The sequence below is a fragment of the Solea solea genome, chromosome 1, assembly GCF_958295425.1.
Source record: "Solea solea chromosome 1, fSolSol10.1, whole genome shotgun sequence".
Taxonomy (NCBI): domain Eukaryota; kingdom Metazoa; phylum Chordata; class Actinopteri; order Pleuronectiformes; family Soleidae; genus Solea; species Solea solea.
In genome coordinates this window covers 33,429,158-33,456,084 of record NC_081134.1, presented here as the reverse complement: position 1 = coordinate 33,456,084, position 26,927 = coordinate 33,429,158, and the positions used below count along the sequence as shown (strand labels likewise).

At 44.4% G+C, this 26,927-nt stretch overlaps 1 protein-coding gene across 1 annotated transcript in view; it reads right to left on the bottom strand.

The window, feature by feature from the left end:
- Positions 1–2,630: 2,630 nt before the first annotated feature.
- Positions 2,631–26,927, bottom strand: part of csrnp1b (cysteine-serine-rich nuclear protein 1b) — a 45,753-nt gene continuing 21,456 nt past the window's right edge. Inside the window, exons 2-5 of the mRNA XM_058629333.1 lie at positions 7,526–7,724; positions 5,403–5,662; positions 5,028–5,324; positions 2,631–4,870 (exon numbers count right to left, since the gene is read on the bottom strand). Coding sequence (XP_058485316.1) covers positions 3,887–4,870; positions 5,028–5,324; positions 5,403–5,662; positions 7,526–7,724 — 1,740 coding nt within the window. The 3' untranslated portion in view covers positions 2,631–3,886. The remainder of the gene's footprint in view (positions 4,871–5,027; positions 5,325–5,402; positions 5,663–7,525; positions 7,725–26,927) is intronic.

The following is a 26,927-nucleotide window of genomic DNA, read 5'->3' as shown; positions in this document are numbered from 1 at the left end:
TCAAATCTACATGATTTTGGCAGGAAAGCAACTACGCCAACCGTGTTAAGATATGCCATGAGTAAAATCATTGAGACCATAAAGAATTCATATCAACGTGAGAGAGTGGAAGGGATTCAGACTTTCTAAAGGAGAGTGAATAAGGGAAACGATTGAGAGGAATGAGAGAAACTGATGTTTTTTTTTATGAATATCTATTGTGTTTGAGTAATGGGATTGAGTTATCTCACCATTTTAAATGAAAGTTGTCAGTTGTCTTTAATAAGACTCTGCTCCGTTCAGCCTCAGTGCCTCTGCCTGCGCGGGGGGGTTTATTTCCGTGAAAAAGCGCCCTGAAAAAAACCCAAAGTGTAACTCACTCAGATTAACAATGCATTCCCTGTGTCAATTATGTCATGTGACAAGTACTTACTCCGATCAGCGGGGCAGCGGTGGGATCGTCTCCTGCGTGTGTGTGCGCGTGTGACGTCAGAGGAACGACATGTTGCTAAACACGCAGTGTTGTAATGTAACAAAGTACAAATACGTTGTTACTGTACTTAAGTACAACATTCACGTGCCTGTCCTTGACATTGTTATTAACATTTCTAGAAACTCTTACTTGTACTCCACTACATTTCCTCTCACTGTCTTTGTTACTCGTTACTACCGAATAAAAATCAGAAGTAGTGATATTATGGTCTGTATTTATATAGAGCTTTTCTAATCTTGATGAACTGCTTTACGCTACACCTTTCACCCATTCACATGCTGCAACATGGAGTTAAGTGTGTTTTCTTTCAGGATCCAGGAATTGAACTCACAACCTTCCAATTGAAAGACAACTCACCCTACCACTGATCCACCATGGCTCAATCCTTACACCTCACTTTTTTTTTTACTTCCAAAACTTGTCAGAAAAATGACTTTAGATACTTCAGTACAGTAAATGTCGCATACACATGGACACATGAAAAGTCAGACTGTAAATATGTTAAAAAAAAAATCGGCAAAAGCATTTTAGCCGAGTCATGTTTGGGCTGTTTAATTCTTCTTTTTGGGAGGAGAATATTTGTAGTGAATTATGTCTTTGAAATGACTCATATCAGCATCGGTACCTGCACATACAATAAATATGACAAAGAACAAAGAACAAAGTGGAGGATTTTTTTTTAGAAAATGTTGTTTTTTTTTTATTATGATTTGGAGGGACAGGCTGTCAAAATGGCTTAGATGAAAGAAACTGTAGTTAAACAGCAGGTTAAAGTGTGAATATGTAAAAAATAAAGCAGCTTTTGTTTGCTCTGCAGGACCAATCAAGCAGAAATATGTACAACAAAAAGGCAAAAAAGTAAGTAAGACACGTTTTTTTCTTTCTGAAAATGAAATGAGAAAAAAAAAGCAAAAAGAGGCAAAAAAAAAGCCATACTGTAATACATTACACTGATAAACACTCACTGTTGCAATTTCTTTATGACAATCGATGTTGATTTTATACAAGAGAAAGAAATCAGTGCCGACTTCATGGCATGAGAAAATAATAACAATAATAATAATAATAATAATAATAATATTGGATGGACGTCAAAGTAATCATCAAAAAGAAAATTAAAAAAAAAAAAAAGAGCGAATAATACATTTCCCGATGTGTGCAGGCTGCACTTTTCAAAGTATACAGTTAATTAATTAGAACAAGGTTGTTCTTACTTCTTCCTCTTCTTAACAAACAAGGACCGGCATGCATAACTTTTCTAAAGGGTCCAGAAAAGGCTGTTGAAACAGTTGTAGAAAGGGTGTGAGATATGTACATAAAGTCTCTCTCGTGTCCCTCAACGACCACGTTTTTTAAATGTCTTCAACTGTCGTGGGGGGTGGGGGGAGGAGGGGGGGGGTTGTGTTTGCGCGCGATAAAAAATCTGTATAATATATGCAGTTTTGAATCCACAAACCCCCCCCATTTATAAACATGTTGTAACCCAAGTCACAGACTTCCAAAAAGATTCAAGCGTACAATCAAATTGATTCTTTGCAATTTACTTTTTCCTTTTTTAGTGGCATTTCGCTAAAATATCTAACCCCCCCCCCCCCCCAATAAAAGGCTTGCCTATGAAAAATACTTCAGAACGCTAGATTAGCAATTACCTTCATAACGTATACATACATTTCCTCTTATAATTCATATATTACAAATGTCGTCCGTCCACCGGATTGGAAAATGACTCGTTTTTTTTTTGTTTGTTCTCTTTTAATAAAATATTCAAATTTTGACAGTGATTAGAATTCATTTGTCGAACCTAACATAAAGTAGTTACAAAATATTAGTGTAATTTTTCTACGCTTACATTATAGGCAGCAATACAAGAGACCCATAATTTAGTTTCAGTGATTAGGGAGATTTCCACAGTTTTCATTCCCAAAGCTTAAATGGAAGCACTGTGCACACACACGCACGCACGCACGCACGCACGCACGCACGCACGCACGCACGCACGCACGCACGCACGCACGCACGCACGCACGCACGCACGCACGCACGCACGCACGCACGCACGCACACACACACACACACACACACACACACACACACACTGTTGGCAAGCACGGCTCCCCCCCCTTCCCTCCGGATAAGCAGGCACATCCAGTAAACCTCACAACAGCCCCATTTTTTATTGCCAAAACATCTTTAAATTAAATAACTAATGAAAAATAATGAAATAATAAGTTACCAAAAATATAAAAAAAATAAAAAAAATTGTTAAATGTATAAGATAATAATAGATATTAAATACTTTCCGATGGAACTCGTGGTCCTGTTTCCCATAGCGACGCCTAAAGGTGTCGCTATGGGAAAGAAAACAAAAGGGAAGGAAGGAAGATTGCACTTTCGGGTGGAAAATATCAAACCACAGTGCTTCTCGAGAGAACGTAGGCTTTGTCTGAAATAAATAAGAAATTAAATCGTAAAAAGGAAAATAATTTAAAACAAAAAAGAGGAGGAAAAAAAGAAAAGAAAAAGAAGATAATACAGCTACAGATTGTAATGGTATGAGCCATTATTTTCTAGATACCCAGCTCATAAATAAGAAACTCCATAATTTAGCGTTTGAACTGTTGAATCGACCCCGTACAGCCAAAACAATGCCTATTCATACATAACTATTCTTCACAGATAAAGTGCTGATCAAGGAGCTTTTTAGAGGGATTTTTTGTTTTTTGTTTTGTACCGTGAGACCTTTGGGGAGAGAGAGACGTCGAGGAGGACAGGAGTCCACGAGCTTCAAGATGCAGGGACTCCTGACCTCCTCAGGTCATGTGGATGTCTGAGCCCAAAGGGAGGACAAGAAACTATGTTGTGATTCGACTCTGGTTTCATGTGAAGGTCATCACAGCAATGGTCACCATACATTGCCTCCAAAAGCTAGAAAGCTAGAAAAAAAATCCCTGAGGTGCACATTCAGCTGTGTTGAGATATCCAACCTGGCCCCCATTAAAGGTTGATTCCTGTTTAGCATATGGTTGGTGATCTTGGTTTGGTTAAAAGAGCTTTCTTAGGAAAAACGAGAGCCGTCATTGGTTTCCTTTCTTTTTTTGTGTGGTTTTTTTTGTTACGTGGGCCCCGGGCCAAATTGACCTCTTGTTTCGCATCTTTCCACTTTTAACACTAGCTGCCGTCTCACACAGCGTTAATCCCAAACTGCTTTGCTAACATTTTGAAGGCAAGTCTGGAATTTAAAACGTTTTTTAGGCAAAAAAAAAAAAAAAAAAAAAGGGAAATCACAGCTTCCTCTGAAATCAAACATGTTTGACGTTGACATCTTGTGTGCATGTTCGGCCTCCTCCCAAAGCTCCGCCTCCTCCTTTTTCTTTTTTTTTTTCCTTGCACCGTCCGACAAATTTGCATGTTTCGTTAAACTTTCACAGACTCCATCACAGACAATTTCATGGCTTCCTCCAACAGCTGATTGTCTGTAAATGTGGCGGGGGGTTCGGGGACGGACTCTGAAAGGCCAATGAGTGACTCTAGGAAACAGGTGCCGGGGTCGCCCGCCGCGGGGAAGCTGGGGTAGCTAGGCAACTGAAAGTGAAAGGAGTTGTCCATGTGTTCGTACTCCTTCAGGGAGTTGTAAAGCGAGCTGGAGCCCAGACACGGGAAGCCGTCGAAGAACTCCAAGTCCGACTCCGACGAGAGGCTCAGGTCCATGTTGTAGCTCGCGGAGCGGTCGATGGTGGGGGAGGGCGTGTGTGGCACGCTACTGCTGTGGAACAGGGCGTTCCCCTGGTTGGCGTTCTCATCCAAGAGTTCCGAAATGGCTGTTAATCGATTGTCCGTGTGGCTGCAGTCCGCCGAATCTAACAGCGCGATGTCTATATTGTCATTCTCGTCGGCAAAGTCCACCATGCTGAAGCTCCGGAACGCCTCCACCTCTTGCCTCTGATCTTGGCAGCACGTGCCTTTGCCGTTCTTGTTCGCGCCGTCCCCGCTGCTTCTCGAGCAGTTCTCGGCGTCGCTGAAGCAGAGGATGCGGCTCAGCCCCTGCTCGTCCACGTCCAGCTGGGTCCGGTGGTCACATGGGTTGCCGCCGGCCTCCGAGTCCTCGCTCTGCCCCGAGGAGTCCGACAAGTCTGTCATGTCGCTGCTGCAACTGTTCTCTCCAGCTGCCGTCAGTTCCGAGCTGAAGGCGAAGGAGGGCACAGCTGGCACGGACGCGAGACCCCTCGCGCTCTCCTCCTCCTCCGTGCCCGACTGCTCCTCTAGCCTCTTCTCCAGCTCCAGCTTCATGATCGTGTGAATGTAATGCGTGTGTACCCTGGTAGAGTTGAACTCGATGCGACCTTCCGTGTTACCGCAGCCGTCCTTGGTGCAGCCACATGGGAAAGAGGAATGATCCATCTGCAAGGAACACGTTGAAAAACACTCAAATAAACTGTCAAGTACATGAAACACAACCCCAGCCCCAGCAGCTGTGCTGTGTTAGGATTTTCCTATTATTAAATCTCAAAAAAATTCAAATGAGCAGATATTCTGTGCGGGGATTTTCAGGTCTTACCTGACATTTGATGCCTGCGAGGCTGCAGCTACATGTCTCCGGCTCGCAAAAGCCCTGGCAGTCGCAACCGCAGTTTTCCCTGGAGAGCCTCAGCTCGTGCAGCTGCCTCTTCTCCTCCTTGTCGATCTTCTTCACGCCGGCCGATTTGAGCAGCGTGTAGCGGCTTCTTGACGGGTAAGGCTGGAGGAAGGAGCCCTCGTCCAGGTTGGCTCCGCCGATGTCGACGTCCTGCTCGGGGATGTCGTCCACCGTCAGCCGCTCTGCCTCCTCGCTCTCCTGGGTTCCGTTATTAGTCAGCTGGAAAGAACAACGGGGAGCGTTTAATTGCTGTTCTCAAAAATTAAAAAAAATAAATAAAGACTTTCATCAACTTACCTTAAACCTAAGAGTTTCTAGCTTCTCCTCCCTGAGTCTGTTAAGGAATTTTTCCCGGCGTAAAAGCCGCTGTTCCACGGCAAACTCGGCGAGCGTGTACGTGCGGAGCGCGCTGTGGCGCTGCATCATGCCTAGCGTGCATCCTCCTCGACTGGGAACGCTGGTGAAGCCCTGGCACCGAGGGAAGAAGAACACGGTCACCTGGTCAAAGGTGACGTTCCCCCGTCGCGGCCTCTTGGCTTTCTTAAGGATGGACGTGGCTGTGGATGAAGAAGACATGAAATGAGGATGTGTGGTATTGGTGCAGTCTTTTGAAGTGTCTTTATGGACCACTAGATGGCACAGTGCCCCATCGCTTGAAAACCTCCCCTGTGTGCAAACTGCTGAACAGCCTGTAAAAGGACACCTCTCTGATTCATGGCCCTCGTCCTCCACCAAGCCTTATCATGTAGCCAATTAAAAAACACAGCTAACAAAAGTCCAACACACTTGCATCCTGTGAAGTGAAACCTAAAACTCCAAGAATGCTTTCAGCCTCGTTTCTTCTCTCCTATTGTGTGACACACACAAAAAAAAACAACCCAGCCCAGGAATTTTCCTTTGGTGGCCAACACAGTGGAGGAAGCAGAACTGCCAGGATCACAGAGCGAGTGAGTTAATGCTTGAGGCTTCCGGACGGGGCGGCGGGTGGAAGCACCGCTCTCAGGACAGGAATAAAAAAAGCGGCCTGCTCTGGTCTCGGGACAATCCCCCACACATGGCCCAATAACTGGCAGCAGTCAAATATAAAGGCTCTTTTCTCTGTTAGAAACATTGAAGAACAACAGCGTCCCCGCCATTTTTAGTCTATACCTAGACAAAAACCCATATGGGAATCAAAGTAGAACCATATGTGGGGAACAAGCCCAACAATTATTGAAGCTTTATTATAAATTCCACTTCCTCCGCCCACAACACAAACGCTCACAGACAAACTTTTTCCTCCGTTGAAGCCAGCAGAGCTTTTTTTTTTTTCCTTTGTGTCTGTGTTTGTGAACAGAAACGGATGATAATACTCAGCATGTGTTGGGCATTATTACCTTTATTATTTCTTGGCCACGCGGCTTTATTGTAACACACCCTGAACGACGTCACGGCAGCCAAATGTGGAAATTGTGTACTACTACTACTACTAACGCATGATGATTACTGCACACTCAGGGGAAGAAAAAAAAAAAAAGACACCTCATCTGTCGCTATAGGGGTGATGTAGATGAAATAAACTGCCCGGTTGAGCCTTGCATCCATCATATCCAGCCATGCTTATGACACCTGCAGAAGACAAACGACACCTTCTCCTCCACATCTATAAGGGACGGCTTTTACCGGTGATTTATACCCATTCACTTCACGGTGGCAAACAACTTTTCTGTGCAACGCAAACACAGGATCGCGACGCTCCGCCCAGACCGCTCTTCTAGATGATGTGCCTCCTTCTCTCGATTGTCCTACCCCCCCCTTCTCTGTTTCTTATCCTTTCACTCAGCCTTTTTCAGCACCTGTGCTGGGAGCATGCCCAGGCCTCAGACAAGGCTCTGTGTGTTCCCCAGCCTTGGCATGCCGCCACACTTCTCCTTCCTGGCTCGCTGCCCCACCATCCTGGAAACCTCACAAATGTTTGCCCTTCTCCCCCTACACTACAATCCCTCTCCATCTCCACTGCCTCCCCCCCCACCCCCAAAGGCCAGCAGACGTGCCCGGGTCCAGACGGAAACACCCCGGCGCTGCTGGACCCCACATCTCTTTCCAAGGAAAGGCGATGCTCTCGTCGCTCCTTGCAAGGTTCTGGGAAGACGGTGGAAGCGGAGCCAAGGTGAGCAGCCGCTGCATAATGCGATTAGCCATTTTTTTGCAGCTTTAGGGCATGAAATCAAAAGGGGTATTCATTGCAGAAGTCTGAAATCATTTCTGTGAAGTGTTTCATGGGCTGCCAGCAGCCTAAATTCCTTAATCTCTCCCCCCATTTTTATGGGTTTGTTATCAGAGCCTCCATGGAGCAGTAAAGACAAGGCAAGAGAACACATTAAAAAGTATGTACCATCAGCTCTTTCTATGATTTATTATCGCCGAACGAGGACACTCACTGTTGAAATTTGTTGCCGGGGAGCTGGGGTTGCTGGGAGTGGAATCCAGGGTGTCTGAGTAGCAGCTCTCCCCCTCTGAGTCCCAGGCTGAGCAGGCCGAGGAGAGGGAGGAGGGCGAGGGTGAGGAGTAACACTGGTCCTCATCCACCTCCTCAAACTTCCTCTTGAGAAGCCCACTCATGGCGTTAGTGTGAGCAATCTGCGGGAAGGATCAGAGGGAAAGCGGTTATTAGCAAATTACTCATACTTGTTTTAACAGCTCTGATCACCAAGGAATAGAATTTTTATCTTATGAACAAAAGTAAATCAACATTATCCCCGTTTCCCTTTTTCCTGCCAGTGAGGAAGATATTGTGCACACGCAGGCTTTTTATAGCGTTATTGGCACAAGCGAGTCCTGTGGTTAACCATGTGAGACCGAATCACAACTGCTCGCTGTACTCGAGCCGAGTGTGGGAGTTCACCATGTCACAGGAAGCAATCAATCACGCCGATTCGCATAAGCCAACAATTACCAGACCCCACACCTTCTTCCAAATCCCATCAGCTCTGCAAATGGATTGATTAGGGACAAAGGGAACGAGCAGAGGTGACATTATTTGAACCATTCCCCCCCCTTCTTTAGGCGGACATCACTAACAAACACGCAGGCCAAGGCCAGGGCAATTTGCAACTTGTTCACATGGCTCTCAGAGTGAATATGTGCAGCTATGCATTGTCGAGATGTTCTGTAATGCAACTCCTCAATGCATTCTTTCAGAGCTCCTTCAAGAGATGCTGCTGCTGCTGGTTCAGCAATAAAAACAATCAATCTCCTGAGGGAGACAGACAGGATGACAGACAGAGAGAGAGAGAGAGAGAAAAAAAAAAAGAGATGATCACCGGTTAAAGCTCTCGAGAAGAGCCACTTATGCTCTAATGCTCAATTATGCCGCTTCATGAGTTCTGCTGATTTATTTGAATCAGATCTTAGTCTAGGAGTAATACCCATTAAAAGTCAAAATCCTGTCTCCTCTGAGACCAGAGACCACAAACATGAAAAATTTACATGTCGGATTAGAGGGGAAGGTTAACCGCTGAGGAATGTTATGGTTATCGGACATAAATGAGTCACATCATTCTGAAGAAACAACAGACAGTGTTCCTCACAACTTCTGGGAAGGCTGCGAGACAAGACAGGTCGTCATCGCTGTCTGCGACCAAACTCCTGCTAAGTCAAACAAGGAGGGGACATACGGGTGGAGGGAAGAAGGAAGGAAAGGGAAGGAAAGGAAAGGAGTGGAGAGGAGAGGAGAGGGAATACATGACTGGGCTCTACTCCAGCATAGACACTCCCTACAATGATGTGGATTTTTTTTTTTTACTTTTACCCAAAAAGAGATCATTTCACCATCCGCTGTTTACCGTCTTCACAATCGCAGCCAAATGACTAACAGCTGCTGTGGCTCGAGCGTGTCATCTATGCACTTCAGCCTTTGGTTATTTTTAGCCCGTGTTTGTCCAAATATTTGCGTGGTGACACCTATAATTTAGTAAGAGAGAGAGAGAAAGAAAAAAAAGGCTTTTTTTGCTTCTTTTTTTGGCCTCGTTTTGAAAAAGTGCAGCGCAGGGATCTTTAAAACTAACACATGTCAATTATTAAACAGAACACGACTCCAAAAAACAAGCTGTTCTGCCAAAATAGGCAAAACTTTAACAAATCGCCAGTTTTACAAAGCGAGACTGTCAAACGAGACTCTCCGGGGACTTCAAGTGAACTTTAACGTCACGTGACACCTGCATGCCTTTTCTGTCTTATCAGGACATTATGTAAGATCAAGCCGTGCTAGAAGAGAGAGAGAGAGAGAGGACGTAAGCATGTACGCAAGAGGAGGAGGAGGAGGAAGGAGGAGTGGGGGGGGGTCATGCAACAGGGAGCAATTATGCAAAACCAGTTCTTGCTCTGACAAGGATAAAGAATAAGTCAGAATCAAGGGCAAGAGGCTGACACCTTTGTACATGCAGTGGGGGGCAGCGTTGCAGCTGCACAGGGAGTTATTGTTATAGCTGCAGTCAGATATCGTCGTCCCCAGTGAGCGCATGATGAATGAATCACCTTGCGATAGGTCAAGCCCGCTCGCGCCGTATCTCTGCAACAACACACAAAAAGGCTTCCCCGCGCGCACACGCCGTGGCCACCTCTCGTGCTTCTAGACTGTGTGTGTGTGTGTGTGTTTTACACTACGCAAGTCGCGTAAATTCCCATCCAGCGGCTTCTCTAAGCAGGAAGTTATAATCTCTACTGTACTAGTATAACCCTATCGTGGCGTTGACCTCCACGGTGTTTGCTACAACCTGGGTGCAGCATCTGTGGATCAGACATGTGCAGCTCTGAAACACCACAGCATATGTATACAGTACAAACGCGAGTATGAGAGAGAGAGAGAGAGAGAAAAGAGGAGCACAGAGAGGGTTTCACCTTACATTTTTGCTGTCACTCCCACCTCCAATTCGTTGTAAAAAAAAAAAAATGAAAACTAAGCTGTGAGGCATCCTCAAGGGAGTGTATAGCGCCAGCTAAGCAAAGTCTTTTTAATTAAAAGCTGCAGTGAGGCAGAAGGGGAAGGAGGGAGAGAGAGAGAGAGAGAGAGAGAGAGAGAGAGAGAGAGAGAGAGAGAGGGGCAGTGGTGTCAGAAGTGGGTCATTGTCTCTTGACTGCAGTCTACCTGACACATTGATTTGTTAATCCTGTTCAACGGGCAGAAACAATGGCGAGAGGTTAATCCTGGCAAGGGGACGGCTTGTAGTCAATCTGGAGCTTCTCAGGCTGCTCAGTGGCTGCACCCACAGAACAAGAGCAAGAACAAGAGAGCAGGGAGAGCGCATGGAACAAGGGACTGAGGGTGAAAAGACAACAATCGTGCAATGACTCATTTGCAAAAAGGCTGGATGGGAGAAGAGGTGTTGGGGGGTGGAGAAAAAGAACAAAGATTAAAGAGAAGAATTCAGAGCTGGCTCTTCAGGAAAGCACTGTCTGTGCGAGTGTCTTGCTCGGAGGGGAGAATGGATTTGATCGGACAGCCGAGCCAGTAAAAGGAGCATAACATGTTTTCAACGCCCACTAAATTATGCATCACTGTCATTCCATCAACCACACACACACACACACAGGCAAGCAGATAAGGAATGCATCCGCCGAGGTGCTCCCCAGCCAGTTGTCAGAGAGTTGGGAAGATAAATCTGCAGCGGGGAGATTTGTCACCCAGAGCACTACACGGCTCGTGTCAGGTGCATAACTATGTCAGACAAATAACGTTATCTTCATACATGCAGATACGGCAGACTTTTAATATGACTTCAGATTCCCTGGGCATTTCTATTTCATCTACAGACAAACACCTTTAGTCCTCGACAAGCAATTTTTTAAATCAGGTATAAAAAGGTAGGTTTAAATAATGCCTCATTAAGAGCATTTCATACTCAACTGCTGTAGGAATCCCTACTTTCATCTGTACTTTGACAGCAACCAAAAACAAAAACCTGTAACGAGATGTGCTCGTGTGCGTGAACTAGCCTGTCTGAACTGCCCCAGAGCCACCGACAGGACGTGTCACAGTTGACTTTGCCCCCTAACGCTGTCTGTCCAGCCTCTGCAGCTGATAACAGCCCAGGGTGGGAGTGACAAGTCGCACTAATCTCAGCCAGCTGAGAGCATTTACATGGCACACTGACAACCCATGTGCAGTGTGTCTGAATGAGTGACGGACGGGAGTTGAGTGCTCATAAAATGTGATAATGATGAGCCATGGAGTCAGCCTGTGTGTGTGTGTGTGTGGAAGCATGTCTGAGCAGGACAACCCCCCCCCCACACCTCCTCCCCCTCCAGGCTTTAAAAAGGTACTGCACCTCTCACTTCCGGCTCCGTCACTGAGAAGATGGAGGCAATTGATTGGGAGTCATCGACATGACACCGAGCTGGAATCCAGCTCCCTGCACAGCTGGGAGAGACACTGGCTCGAGTCTTAAACTCAGCTGTTCACTCAGAAGCACTCCACCTGCTGGAACAAAGCGGCGAGGGCTCCTGCCGTCTCCTCTATGAGCCTGTTGTTCCCACTGAAGCGCGGCGCTGGCTGGGGAGACCGTGCCACAGAAACATTCTGTTCCTCTGCCTCGACCCGTGTGCGCACACACACACACACACACACTCACACACTCACTGATTCCAAAAAGGAGAGGTAGTGGGAAGGAGGAGGGAGAATCGTACAAAACAAATAAATAATGTCATGTCTCCAAGCCGCAGGAATTCCTTTCTGGCAGAGCTACCCTGGCTGTAATAGTGGGAGAAGAACACAGGCTCTATCTAACCCAGATGTGTTTTCTGCTGCTAACCACTGGAAAGTCCTGCTCCCCCAAGGAAGTGAAGAGTGAACGAGCTACCTTTCCAGGCCACACCTGACAGGGTATTAGCTTGCATGTGGACCTCACATGCCCTCAGCTGTCATCAATCTGGCACGCAGGACAAACTTGAATAGCCAGACTATGCCCTCTGGAATCTGCATTAAAGACTATTACTGATGAGCAAAGCCATCCTGTGTATAATTGTTTTTACATATTTGAGCAAGTTGAGAAAGTCTGATTGGGAAAATTGTGTTTGCATTCACAAGCTGCAGCTTTGTGTGTGTGTGTGTGTGTGTGCGTGTGTGTGTGGAAGAAGGGAGGAGGTGGATTTAGGTTCAGGGGTCACGCTCCAGTCTGGGACACTTGCAGTGAGGAATGCTGGGAGAGGACAAAGCAGATGGGAGCTGTGCACTGCTGTGTGGGAGACTGTCGGCAGCAAAGTCCCTAAAACACCCCCACTCTCTGCACTCACTCTCCCCCTCCTCCTCCTCCTCCTCCTCCCCAGTCTCTGTGCACAAAAGAGTGGGGCTGTCCTGCGTGACCAAAATGTAGCAGGCACAGACAACCTTGTCTGAACCCAGCACTGCTGCTGCTGTTACTACTACTGCTGCTGCTGCATCTCCCAGCTGGGCAGATAGATACTTAAAGTGTGTACGAGTTTCCTGAGGTTGTGAAACATACACTGCAGCACAGGAAGTAGCCATTCACATTATCTATGCTGTGTCTAACAGCTGCAGGCACCACAAGGTTAGCCGAATACAGGATCATATGATGGAGAGGAGAGGAGGGAGTCAGGGGGAGGGGGGCATGGACGGTATTTGTCATGGTTGCTGGAACTCCAAAGAGCTCTCTCAGTGTCTTTGGCTGTCAAAGTGTTAGAGTGTGGCGGCGAAGCAGACAGCGATCATTAATAATTGTGATACAGGCACAAGAGGTTATTTAACATCACTGCACATTCCTTGCAAATGCATGGCCCCAGTGTGGAAGCATGCAGCATCACACTGGCTCTCAGTAAACAAAGGATCATTCAGTTCCGTCTGTGTAGCCTAATTCCAGAAAACATGATTCCAAAAATGATCCGGGTGAGGTCGCGCTGGAGACAAATCCAGTGATTCAGTCGCTTTTTAACAACAACAGCAGCAGCAGATACCGTCTGGTTCTGTGATAATAATAATAATAATAATAATAATAAGAAGAAGAACAATTAGAGCCTGTGGACTCGCAAACACACAGCTTCCTTCCCTTTAAATCTAAAATTAAATCATCTCAATCTGTGGCCATTTAGGTGCCACACTGACTGATTGTGATAATAAACTCACACATATGCTGTTGTGTTGAAAAGGGGAATTGTGCACACAAGGAAGGAGGTAAACCAACAAGGCTCAGCAATCATCAATAATAATTAAAAAAAACAGTTATTAAATCTGGTGCAGGTCGTGTGCATGCAGTCTCTCTCTCTCTGTGAGTGTGTATGTGTGTGTGAGTGAGTCCCCCCCCCCCACACATCATTCCTTGAGATTAATGCTAATTGTAATGACAGCAGCACTGTCAGCTGTGCGCTCACATGTAGTGCCTTCAGGAGTCGCTCTAGTTACAAGAGGCGCACCAGCACCGCTGAGGTGACCGAGAACAACTCTCCACACACACACACACAAAGCCGACCTCATCAACAGTTCACGCAGAAAAGAAAAGAATCCACGCAGCTCACAGTGAACACGCAGACATGTAGTGACCCACGTTTCAAGCCGCCACCACAAAACCCTGATCAAGCAGCGATCGATTAAAAAAAAAAAAAAAAAAAATCAATGGGATGAATGAAAACGGGCTGTTGGGAGTCTCGCCTGAATCAACACATCTTCTTGTCATTCGCCTCTTATCAGACTGTGTGATCACCAGCGCCTCAAACTAACCGGGGATAAGAAACTCACTTTAAAGAAAGCGGCTCATCGTGTCAATATTTACAATGTAACGTCAAGTTAAACGGACGCCTTTTAAACGGTCAAGTCAAATGAATGCACATGCAAATGAACCGCAGACACAAATCAACTCTACAACACCATCTTATCATTATAATACACACTCAGTTAACATTTTAAATGACGCAAATGAAACAGGGCAAACTATTGCCTCCTCGGATGAGGTTAACACACATAAATGACAATGTTCCATAAACCCAGCTGCGAACTGTTAGTGTGTGTACTCACCACCAATTCAAGTATCCGATCACCATTAGTGACAAAATAGCGCTGGACGAACCGCCGGTTAGAGGAGGTAAATGTGAAGGTAATCCGAATGGCACAGCTAATAAATAAAGCGCGTATCCGCGCATGTATAGATATATAGATTTATGTATATATATATATATGTATATATATATAAATAAAAAATACGCACAGCTATCGGTGCTATTGTCTGAGTGTGCCGCTGCCGTACGGAGCTCCGCCGCAGCTCAAGCGCTTCCCTTGTCTGTAGCAGTCTGCCGAGAAGCGCAGCCTTTTTCGTCAGTGGAAAACTCCCTCCTGGCGTCTGCTGTGACGCAGGCGGTGACACAGGGAGGCAGCCCACGCCGCTTCCTGCATGTTGTGTGTGTGTGCGTGTGTGTGTGCTGCACGCCCGTCCACTCCTCCTCCTCCTCTGCGTTACACACCGTACCCACAGGACACTCACCTGACTTGCGTGAGGAAATAACACGAGCCCGGCCACCACCTCACTGTATCAATGAAATAATAAAACGTCACATAATGTGAATAAGATGTACTGAGCTTTCAGATAGATGGATACATACATAGATAGATAGTGTTTTTCGTTCATGTCAATAAAGCTACTTCAAATTTGGAAATGGCAGCTAGCATAATCGAGCTAACTAGCTAGCTAGAGAGACAGAACTTCAAAGCACACTCTTTAAAGCACACGTTGAAGTAAAAACAGCATTTAAAATATATATATAGCGTGTTAAGTGTAAATAGATTATATTAGATATATAGATAGAGTGTTTTTGTTTGTGTCAATAACACTTCAAATTTGAAATGGCTACCAATGTAGCTAAAGAGTACCTTTGAAGTAACAGATTTAAAAAATAAATAAAATAGCAGACAGATAGGCTACTTGAAATTTAAAATGGCTAGCATAATCTAGCTTAACTAGCTAGATAGACAGAACTTCAAAGCGTACTCTTTAAGCAGAGGTCTAATGCATATTATCAACTTAATATCATAATATTGATAGAATTAGTTATTTCTGTATTTTTTTATGAATAGATTCGATTTGAATTATATACGTTTTTATTATGAGCTATATATAGTTTCATATTCAAATTTCATTTTGAAATTCTCTGAAATACCGTCACTATTACTGTTATTGTGATACAATTAAAGATTATATTTCCTTTTCAAAAAAAGACTAGATGCTCAGTGGCCCCCAGGTTATTTTAGTTTGAGTCCCCTACTTTGAAGGGTTCAATGAAGAAATGTATACTCATTTATTAATTCATTAAAATCCACTTCATCCTCCACATGAAGATCATTGGGGCCACTCCCATCTGACATAGGTTAAAGGGTGGGGTACACCCTGAACAGGTTGCCAGTCCTTTTTTCTTCCACAAACAGGGCTGTTTCACATAAAAGCACTATTAACATCTTGTAGATGCATATTCTTTCATGAGAGAGAGAGAACCCATCTACACTGAAGTCTCAGATCTCTCGAATCCCCGCAAAACATCTCTGATCATTTTTTAGTATTTCTGTAATTACATTTTTTAAAATCCTCATCAGATTTCTCTCTCTACGTGAGCAAAGTGGTGAACGGTTAGAAGCCGTGTCATCACTGGACCGATAACATCATCTCTAATTTTGAAGTCATGTAGGAGGTGCTATCGTGTGGTGTGGCGTATTTACAGTCAAAGGAAAACACTGACTAAGCTGAAATGATGAGTCACTTTCTTTTTCATGGAACATAGTCTCAGAGTTTGGTTTCAGGGGAAACAAGAGCTTTACTATAACAAAACAATCACTAATACATTTTTAATGTGATGCATAGCACCCATATAAACCCTTTCTCTAAAGTGGTGTTTGCTGAGAATCTGGGCAAACTCCAAACACCAAGGAATGTCATGAAATATGGATGAAAGGTCCAGAAACAGTAAATGGATGTTGAGTTACAGTATGTCCTTTGTGTTTATCAGGAGGTTTTAGCAATGGTGTGTGAATTAAACTTTACTAATGGTGGATTATTCTCTTGTATTTTAAGACTTGTACTTTTATTTAAAGGAATAGTTAAACCTTTGGGGGGAAATAAGATAATAATAATTTTTTGAGTTTAATTTTTTTCATATATTTAGTAAAAATCAAGATTTTTTTATATTTGATAAAAACATACAAAGAACCATGTGAACACCATCAACTAACCATTTTCCATGGATTGTGTACTGGATAAATGTAGACTACTTTAAAACAGTTAAACCAACAACAAATACAATATTCTTGAAAGTTTTAAAGAGTTCTTCAAAAGTGTTTTAATCCTTTAGTTTACAACTGAAAATCTATATTTCACAAATTGTTAAACAAGTTCCTTAGAAATGTAATGAAGCAAACCATGACAGATTAGTCATTGCAGGTCTTCATAGGAACTTCCATTCAATAAGTAATTTAAAGTCAACAGGAGATAGAAACAGCTCATTCATCTAATAAAAAAGTGAAAAATCTAACTGTACCGTTTCTAAAACTCACAATGTCTATGTTATGATTTCACATCAACATACAAATGACGAAATAACACAATTTTAAGTCAGACTACAAGAATAACTTTGTTTTCTTAATGTCATGTAAACATATTAGTCTGACTAAAATCGAGCTAGTCTTAGTCGGACTAACATACCTGGATAATGCCGTTCATAGTCCGATTACTCCTGCACTTCATTAGACTGGAGTCAGACTTGGTGTTCTGTGCGTGTATGTAAATTTCTGCCCCGGTCTTTGACCCGGAAGTAGAAAACTGTACTGTGGCGGCGTCTTACTTTGGACAACACAGCAACCACAAGAGCCATGCTCGATCTAATTTTTATCACGATTAACATGTACAGCAGGTCCGAAACATACAGAACCACAGCACAAAACATCTCACTGTCCATCTCCCTGTTGTGGTTGTTTTTCTGTGACGTAAAGGTCATCAGGAAAATGATTCAGTACACACTAGCTTATAGAGAGATACAGCGCCACCTATGGAGACAGACGTACACGACGATTTTCTTCTCCGCATGTATACCCTGACTCAGCAAGTTGTTCAATTGCCCGTGTTAGTTGGACTATGGACTTGGCTCAATTAAACTGTGCATGTAAACTTACTCACTGTTGCTTTAAATTACAGAGTACTTTGAAAACAGCTAAACGAGCAACAAATAAAAGATTCTTGAACGCTTGTAGAGTGCTTAAAAAGTTTATTAATCCTTTACAACTGAGAATCTGCATTTCACCATTTGAAATGCAATGACACAAACGATGACAGATTATCTTCATAGGAAATTCCATTCCATAATAAGAGTGCCAGTCATTTGAAGTTAACAGGAGACAGAAGCAGCTCATTCATTTCACTAAAAGAAGGGAAAAATGGAAAACCTCACAATGCAAAGTAGTGACTTCACATCAGCATACAAATGATGCAATTACAGTCCTGTAATCACTGATGTGATCAGTCTGCAGTGCTTACTCACACACACACACACCCTTCCCTCTTCCACTCTCCACCTCTCAGGTATTTAGTCGTCTCGCTGCCCGTGGCAAGCGCGCTGAGATGCTTTGCTTTCACTCTCAGCTGGACCTGAACACCGACACAGAGTGTTCTGCCAATGTCAATACAGGTGCTTGACTAAGATGTTTGGATAGAAGTCTTGTAAAAAGCTGTGTGCACAGAGCTATGCTAATTGTCTCCTGCTAACAGAGGGGCCCTTTTTTCTCACCAGCCTGCTGAGCCTCAGGGTGTCAGCTACGGAGGCAAAACAAGACCGTCAGGCTGGAATGATAGCAACCGTCATCCCATTATTGCTCCTATCGTGCCTCGCGGTGCTTTTGTGTTGAAATTCATATCTGTTTTTCAAGCGTAGCTAATGAAAATAACACGGCGCGGCGTAATGGTTTGCGGAGTTACTCGAGGTGGTAGTTTCAGTGGAGCCATAGATTAACATTTAAAGATTACAGAGGTTTTAGCATCAGTTGCTGCAGCGACAAGTGATCAGTCTGAGGGTAAACGTCATTAAAAATGCAACACAAAACAGCAAATGCAACACAAAACAACGGCAACCTGGCGTTAGCAAAGTGAGATGCCTGCAAACGGGATGGAACGCGACAGAAATCACAGAGAAACGGCCAGAAAAAGGTTAAAAAATAAACCCTACTGCTCGACATATACAAAAGCTCCATTCGTCAGGTCTGATAGTAGCATTTCTCTTCACAGAGACTAAAACGGAGGCAGAATAAGAACACCGCCAACTTACAGAAAGCACAGAAGCCATGCAGCTCTAAAAGCACGGATATCTAAAATGCTTAAAAATCCACTCTTAACTCACGACAAACAACCACTTATAAAAAAAAGGAGGCCAAGGTTCACATAAAAGATAAAGTAAACATGAAAGTGTGCAGATAGATAAACACTAAGCTGTGTTACCTTGTTATCATCTCTATTCAAACCGCACACGCTCTTAATACGATGCTGTCTAGGGTTTTGTTTTTGTTTTCTTTGTGTCCAAGGTGTGTACTACGGCAGGTGAGGAGGGCGTGTGTGTGTGTGTGTGTGTGTGTGAGAGATGTGTTAATGCCGCAGTGCGAGCCTGTGAGTCTGTAAGTCCAGACGGACTCCACCCGGTTAACTTCCCCGTCACCCTGGAACTACTGGAGAGACAACAATGAAGCAGCCGTGGCCTAAAAGAAGGGAGTCACATGAGCGGCAGAAGCAGTCACAGACATTACTGAAGTATTTTTGCTCTTTTCACACAAACACAAAAAAAACCACACACACACACACACACACACAGTTCTACTAAAAGTAAAAATCACCAAGTGTAACAATTAGCCCTGTGTCTGACAAGTCCCAGAGAGCCTGGAGACGTTCTCGCACTGCCACTTTTGTAATTCGCCTGCGAGTAAAGCCTAATTATAGCGGCGTCCCTGGTAAATATCAGCTCGCTGACACAAGTTCAACAACGCTGTTTTGAGTGACAGACATTATGTAACACTCAGGTCTGACTCGGCGACCGGTTCCTGCATTTGAGTGCTGGTCTTTTGACGAACCGCCTGTCATGACGTGCTCTCTCGCTCTCTCTCTCTCTCTCTCTCTCTCTAGATAAACAGGAAATGTCTTTTAGTGGTGGACCTCATACTCTTGGGTGCCGGCCCTTTGAAATCGTGTTTCAAGCCCATCGGTTCCACCTTTTTTGATAAACAAGGAAAAGTTCCAGGGAGCAGTGCAACTCACACATGTTAACCTCTCTTCTGAGAAAAAAGAAGTCTCTGTGTGTGTGTGTGTGTGTGTGTTTGGGGGGGGGGGGATGGTAGCCTAAGTGCCAAAGCCACTGTGAATCAGTCCTGAATACATTAAGGCCACTCTCTTTAAAAGTGTGCCAAAGAGTTCATGGTGGAAGACGCCCCTCCAAGAACACAATAATGGGCTTCAATGCTTTCCATCTGCGGAGGGAGAATGGCCTGTGACTGCACGTGCTGCGTGGAGTGGGCTCCACAACGCATCAAGGTGCGGCTAAACTACTCCACGAGGTGCGGGACCGACCGCGAGGCTTTGGAGCGAAATGCCGATGCCGTCGACAAAATTAAAAAAACGCACTCGCGGCGTGAATCTGTCACATGAGATTTAAGCTGAGGGGGAGGCCTGGAATATAAGCAAAGTATAAATTCACAACAGTGGCGTGTTAGTCGGAGAAGAAGTGTCACGCCACATGAGACGTGGTGGTCAGAGCGGGCAGACGGACACAACGGTGCTCCGGGGGGGGGGGGAGAAGGAGATGATTGATGGCTCCAGCTGTCCCAGAGGAGAGGAACACAGGCAGACAGCTGGTCACCTGTAGCCCCAGACATGACTGTGATAGAGAGGCACATGGTATTGTGTTTCACTGCGGAGGGCAACCAGTGCAATGCTGAGTTCAGTGGAGAGTTCAGAGCGCCATTAGACACTGTCAAGAAAACAAGTGGCAGAGCTCCAGGGGATGAGGAATCAAAAGAATTACCTCGAAAGTAAAGCATGCAAGAGGCTAATTTAATAATTTTTTTTAAATTGGAGCAGGTCAACAAGTTGGTTTTTTTTATTTGTGAGATTAGATACGCAGAAAAACACCCCAATCACGTTTTATGCCTCGTCGTCTTGTGTTGACAACACAAAACCACTAAACCATCATGTTTGCCATTCTGGATGAGTTTATACTTGGACATGACTGCATTGAGAGTAATTGTTGTTTTGACACAAGTTACATGAGAGAGAGAGCGAGACAGAGAGAGAAAGAGAGAGAGAGAGAGGGAGAGGGGGGAAAAGAAAAGAGCAGAGGAGATGAGCTCACTCAGGCACAAGGATTAATCCAGAAACAAGAGGCAAAGAAAAGAAGAAAAAAGAAAAAACACCCTCCCCCTCTCGCAGCTGGTCAGCCAATCAGCACGCAGAGGAGCTGGTTTACTTGGAGACCAAAGAATTCTGTGTGTAGTGATGTGACATCATCAGCCGCCCATTAAAGGAGAGGTCACTTTTTTGTACGTTGTTAAAACCCTCCTTTATTATGAAGCAGTTTTTCCAAGAATATGTACACATATATATATATACATATATATTTATATCTATCTATCTCTATGACCTGTGAATGACCTGTTTGATTGAAGTGCCGGTGTTTGGCGTGGATCGGCTCTGAGGCAGGCACGATTCATAAACTCAGCTCCTTGCCACGGCTGTTTTCCTTTGTCACTGCAACACAAGAAATGTGGACTTTTCAATGCTCCCATTCATTCACAAACAAACAAGCCCTATGTTTGGGCTGCCCTCACTGCATACAGTACGTGTGTTTGCTCTTACTGGTTCTCTGTGCTCTGTGTCTTTCGCTTCAGGGGGAAGAGAAGCTGCCAGTTGGGGTTTTTCTTTATTTGGCAGTGTCACAGCACTGTCTGACTAATGCATTCTGGATCATCTCTCCCAGGACGTTTGTTCTATGTTTTATTCATCGGTGTGATGTGTTATAGACTCCCCCTTACATAACAGTATTGATTGATTGCCTAATAGACTGTCAAAAGAATTGGCTCACTCAGGGCATCAAGTGATTTCATATATTTTCATGATTTTCATATATATGTGTACATATACAGTATATGTATATGTATATATATACACATACATACATATACATGTATATATATATATATATACACATACATACATATACATGTATATATATATACACATACATACATACACACACACACATACATATATACACATATATGTATATATGTACAAATATACACATATATGTACATATATGTATATGTATACACACACACATACATACATACATATATACACATTTATTTATATATATTTTTTTTTACATATATTTATATTAAAACATGTATATATATATAAAAAAAATTAAATGATTGTACTCAATTATTTTGATAATTGACGATGTTTTACGTTCATTTGCTTGTTGTATTTATCTCATTTTAACTCGGTATCCTGATTTTGAAGTTAAATTTGCAATGATACACAACAACGTTATATACAAATGATAGAAATATTAAATGATTAAATATTAACATGATAGAAATAGAATTATATACACACACAGTGTTCCTACAGCTTCAATTTAAGGCTTTTTAAGACTTTTTAATTGACACGAGTGAAATTTAAGACCAATTTTACAATAAACAAAAACAACAAAGCTGCCCAAAACACATTCGTTCAGGACACTTTTTTCCAAAATGTTTATTTCAACATAAAACATGACTTTTTTGGTCCAGTGCATCTACTTCGAAAACTATTTTATTGGTTCGACAGCTACCGCTATTACTTTTTAAATAACCGTTACCAATCATGTATTTTGACTTTCACTTAATAATAAAAAAAATATATATAAAAGCCTACTTCCTATGTGTTAACACTTTTGAAAGAGGGATTTAAGACATCTTAATACAAATTAAAGGCCTTGTTTTTTGATGTATGAACATTTAAATGCCTTTTTAAGACTTTTTAAGGAGCCGCGGGATTTAACAAGAAGCAGGGGAAAAAAAGGTGTGTGTGTGTGTGTGTGTGTGTGAAAATCTGCGACTGAAAGGGTTAATGATGAGGCACACAGGTATGAGTGTGAGGGTCCCTGGCTCGAAGCGTATCGCCCCGTCCAATCACATCACTCAGCAATACTCGCAGGCCCATTTCTCACATGACTGAGCTAAACCCTACTTCCCCGGCGGACCCTACAATTGGCCCGCAGCTTCGGCCACTCCATCACAAAGACTCTGTGATCATCGTGGACCTCTAAGCTGCCATCACACCCTCCTCCAATTGCTCAGGAGCGACCGTCGGGGCCCGGGCGGCGGCGTTGTCGGGACACATGTCTCCCACAATTTACGGCTCCTGACGGCTCCCTGCATTGCCCAGAAATCAATACGTGGCAACCCGTGCTTTATGGCTACATAACAGTTCTAAAAGATGTAGTGTTAGAGTGCACACTGAGATATTAGCTCTGTTAAGAGCTTCGACAACAAAAGCAGAACACCCCCCCACCATCAGCTTATTTTCCTCTGACTGCAGTGCTTCCCCGTTGAAGTGTTTACATGCAGCACATGCTTTCAAAGAAAGACAGAGGCTTCTTTCTGAAGCACAGGAAGCTCTGCTGCAAGCTCTGCTGCAACCGACTTCCCAGATACTGATAATATGAGGTCACACACACACACACACACACACACACACATGCTATGATTTCACTTCCACGTACACGTATGTGGCACTCAAATCTACGAGTGGATTCACATAAAACTGTAAAACTCCACCCACGGGTGAGACTGCGGTAGGTTTATTGTCATACATACATACAAACGTGTGATTAGCAGGCTATATCCATCCGCGCATGCTGTCATGCCATCATAATGTTACTAATCAGGGAAAGGAGCCAAGTGGCTCATAAAGGCAGAGGGTGAGAATCTGCCTCCTGAATGCGATGGAAGCCCCTTCACCACGTCACACTCTCACTGCGTCTCCCGTCACATGATCAGCACTTCCTCCTCTCTTGTGTGTGTTCTCATCGCCTGTGTAACCATTTCAAAGTGTGCATCATATCACCGCACCGACACAGGCGGTGATCAGGAACTACTCAGGTGCATGTCAGCAGCTCACACGCTCGTCTTACTGCGACCGAAACTTGACAGTTGGCGTGAGACTTCCTACTTTTTTCAAAACAGTAGTCTTTTGAGTTTCCGTTGCAGTGAAGCAAAAGTGAAAGTCGCTCTGATATTACAGTGAAAAGGCAGCTAATGTTTGAGGTCCTGGGAAACACCAAGTGGCAAGAATTTAAGGAAACTGGGTTTAGACGCCGCCCAGAGTGGGAAAACCTCAAAAATACCTGCTAGGCTCGTGTATTTCCGCGTAGAATCCGGTACTTTAGGAAAACGATGACGTCATATTCCCAGCTCTCTCTCTCTCGCGCTGTCCTTCATTGTCTTTTGTTTGGAGATTGTTTGACAGTTTTTACCGACTACTGTCAATTAAACGTAACTCAAGTCAGTGTGAGAAGACACTAGATATCACGAGAACACGTCCCGTCTTTAGAGATTTCACACACGCGGTTGAGAAAAGTGATTGTTTCACACACCTTTGGCTGCACTGCGCATGCACAGCTCGTTCTTGTCTTCTCGCCTGTTTTTGGGGTGACGTTACAGCACATGTTACACGTGCTGGCATATGTACAACAGGAGTTTTGAGTCGTTTCCGTGCGAACAGAGATATTTTCTGAAACTAAGCTGTCTTTTTTTTTTTTTTTTTTTTTTTAACGTGGCAACTTTTTGAAAACGGCAAAGAAAAAGATAATTTACGTTTCCATCGGGATTCCGTTTAGATACCGTGTAGAGGTTTTGCAAGTGGAAGTTCACAGATGTCAGCTGTCAATCACATGGAGTCCACTCTAGTTTCCTATAAATGGGAACATAGTTTAAAAAAAAAGACATGATTCTCCATTGAAGAAGACCTGAAACTAATGACTGAGATATTAACTCCTCAGGAAAACATAAATCATTACAAATACAAATAATTACAAATAAACTGAGAATTCGGCTCAAAATACACTTAACTTGAATCTTTCTAGTCTTATTTCTAAAAATAGCCTTATTTTTGTATGATGTGATTTTTTCCACATTCAAGTCTCTCGCATTTAGCCTGACCTGACCTTTCATGACATCATACGCTGGAAACATCACGAGAGGCGTTCTCGAGTTGTGACATTGTTTTTACTGATGTTTTAGAAAAGTTTCCCTTCCCTCCATCTCATTCAAACTGGTAAAGAGTTCTAACCTGTTTGTGTGTAAAAGTTTCCAGATGGACCATTTTCTCCTTTCGCCTACATTCCTTGCATTAACCTAATGTAATCCCCGTGCAAGTCAACGTTCGCCGTTACCTAGCGACACAGTGTGCCATGTGAACGACAAACTCGTCGTCGTGTTCAAAAACGCGGAATAATACGGAGATTCCTGCCAAAGCAAAGTAACCCAGTTTCTTTAATGTTTGCTTGTTTAAAATTTAGAATCAATCGTTGCTTTTAACTGTGGACAGAAAAGTAATGAGTGCATTTCCCAAAACACCTATTAGTTATCTTATCTTTTACACATCAACATAATTGAACAACTACAGTACGCACAGGGAGAACAAGGTTACTGTAACCCACGTAAATGCAATAATCAGATTGACTGTATGTTATATAATCCAATTAGTTCATGTTCATGTACACATGCCCTGTCCGTCAAACACGGCACCGAGCTGTAGTTACAGTCTTTAGGTGCCGCACAAACAAAACCGCCATGTAACGTCTAATGAGTGGCATTTTTCCACTTGGGGCTATGGAGGACTATACACCGCTGGTAATGGGGGGAACAGCAGGGGTGGAGTCAGGTGGGGGTGGCTGCGTGTGTGTGTGTGTGTGTGTGGGGGGGGGGGGGGGGGGGGGAGAAGCTCGGAGAATCAGCATCACAGCATGCCGCCGTTACCACGGCTACAGTGACATGCGGGGCGACTGCAGGTGCCAGGCCCACAACAGTGAGGCCCAATTAGAGACCCTGGGAGGGAAGGTAATGAAATCCAGCCCCGCACTGACGCGGGTTAACAAAATGAGTCAACCATCTTTTAGCGTTAACACACACACACACACACACACGCACACACGCACACACGCACACACGCACACACACACAAATGGCTGGGTGGAGGTTAAGGCGTGGAACACGGTCGCAGAACCCCCCGGAGACGAGTCGTTCAAATTTTATTGACTGACACACTGAGAAGTATATTGGACTTGGCGCACGCGGCGTTACGTCAGATTTTGAGATTTAATTTAATCAGCTGTCCTTGATTTGATTGCTTTACAACACTTTTCTTCCCCTCCTCTCCCCTTTAGCTTTTCTTGGCGACATTCACACGACTCCATTTTTGTTTGTGCTCTGGATACGCTTGTCGCGCCACACTCTGCCAGAGGTCTGGAGTCCAAGTTTTGAAAACGGCGGGCTACATTTCAGTCTGGACGTGCAGACACAGGTGGTGCATTTACATATAGTCGCTTCCTGATGGGTTCTTCTCCGTCATGAGCCCTTAACTTTCAGTTTCATGTTATCGTCGGTCTGACGGTAACAGAAATACCTGCTCTTACTAAAGCCGTGCTTTCTGGCATGAATCTGCTTCCTGTTCACGCTCGGTTCACCTGAACGGTCACATGACAAGCGCTTTCAGCTGTGTTGTCGTGCAGGCAGAGCTGAAATGCTCATCTGAAAACACTGTTTCTGAATGAAAACGTGGTAGTGTGGCCTCCGTCTCTCACACTCAGACAGACATCACCTCCCCCAATACACACACACAGACACATTGTCCATGGGTGCACACAAACTACTGCTTGAACCTCCGGACTGGCCGGTGCGGGACGGCCTCAGAATGTGAGAAAGGGACAAGTAGCAGTGTTTACCGAGCGCCACTGTCCACACATCCGTTCCCACAATGGCCCCATTGAGGGTGGGCCCAGGTTAAAGCCTATTTAAAAGGCTTGTTTAACACTGAGAAGAGGGGCCACATACCCGAACCACAGGGAGGAGAGGGAAGGGGGGGGGAGGGAGAGAGAGAGAGAGATTCACAGCAGGCTCCTCACCCTCCACCCCGGCGTTCTCTTCAAAGCTGCACTGGTGTTGTGCCGACTCTTCACTTTATCTTTTTCTCTCACTGCACTTCTGCTTTTTTCCTTTCCTGTCTCTCTCTCTCTGTGTGTGTGTGTGTGTGTGTGTGATTTAAATGTTCTTCACACATGTGCACGTGTGAAAGTAAAGTTTGGGTTGAACAGGCCGACAGCAAGGGAGGGGAGGGAGTAGCCGTAGAAAGTGGGAAAAGCAGGACGGATGGGCAGGAGAGGGTAAAGGACAGCAAGGGAATATTTCCCCTCCACCCCCTCCCTGCCTCCCGCCCTCCCCTCCTTCCCGCCTTTCTCTTCTCCTCATGTGAAGGACAAGCCTGGTGGGACTGCGGTCTGGCCCAGTGATTGTGGACGGCGCCTCGCAGCGCCTCACACAGGAACCCCATTAATCACCAGAGCAAGTCTCTCACTCCTGGACACAAAGACCCCACACGCTGGCTGCGCGGCGCACAAGCAAACACGTAAACACGATGCATGCAGAAGGAGGAGGGCCCATGCAATTATTTCTAAAATGTCTTGGTGGCGCTGAGCAGAGAAAGGAATGCCAAAGAGTTTGGCCTCGAAACCAAGAAGTGAAAACAGTCTTGAATGTGTTTAGTATCAAGTCGAGCAACA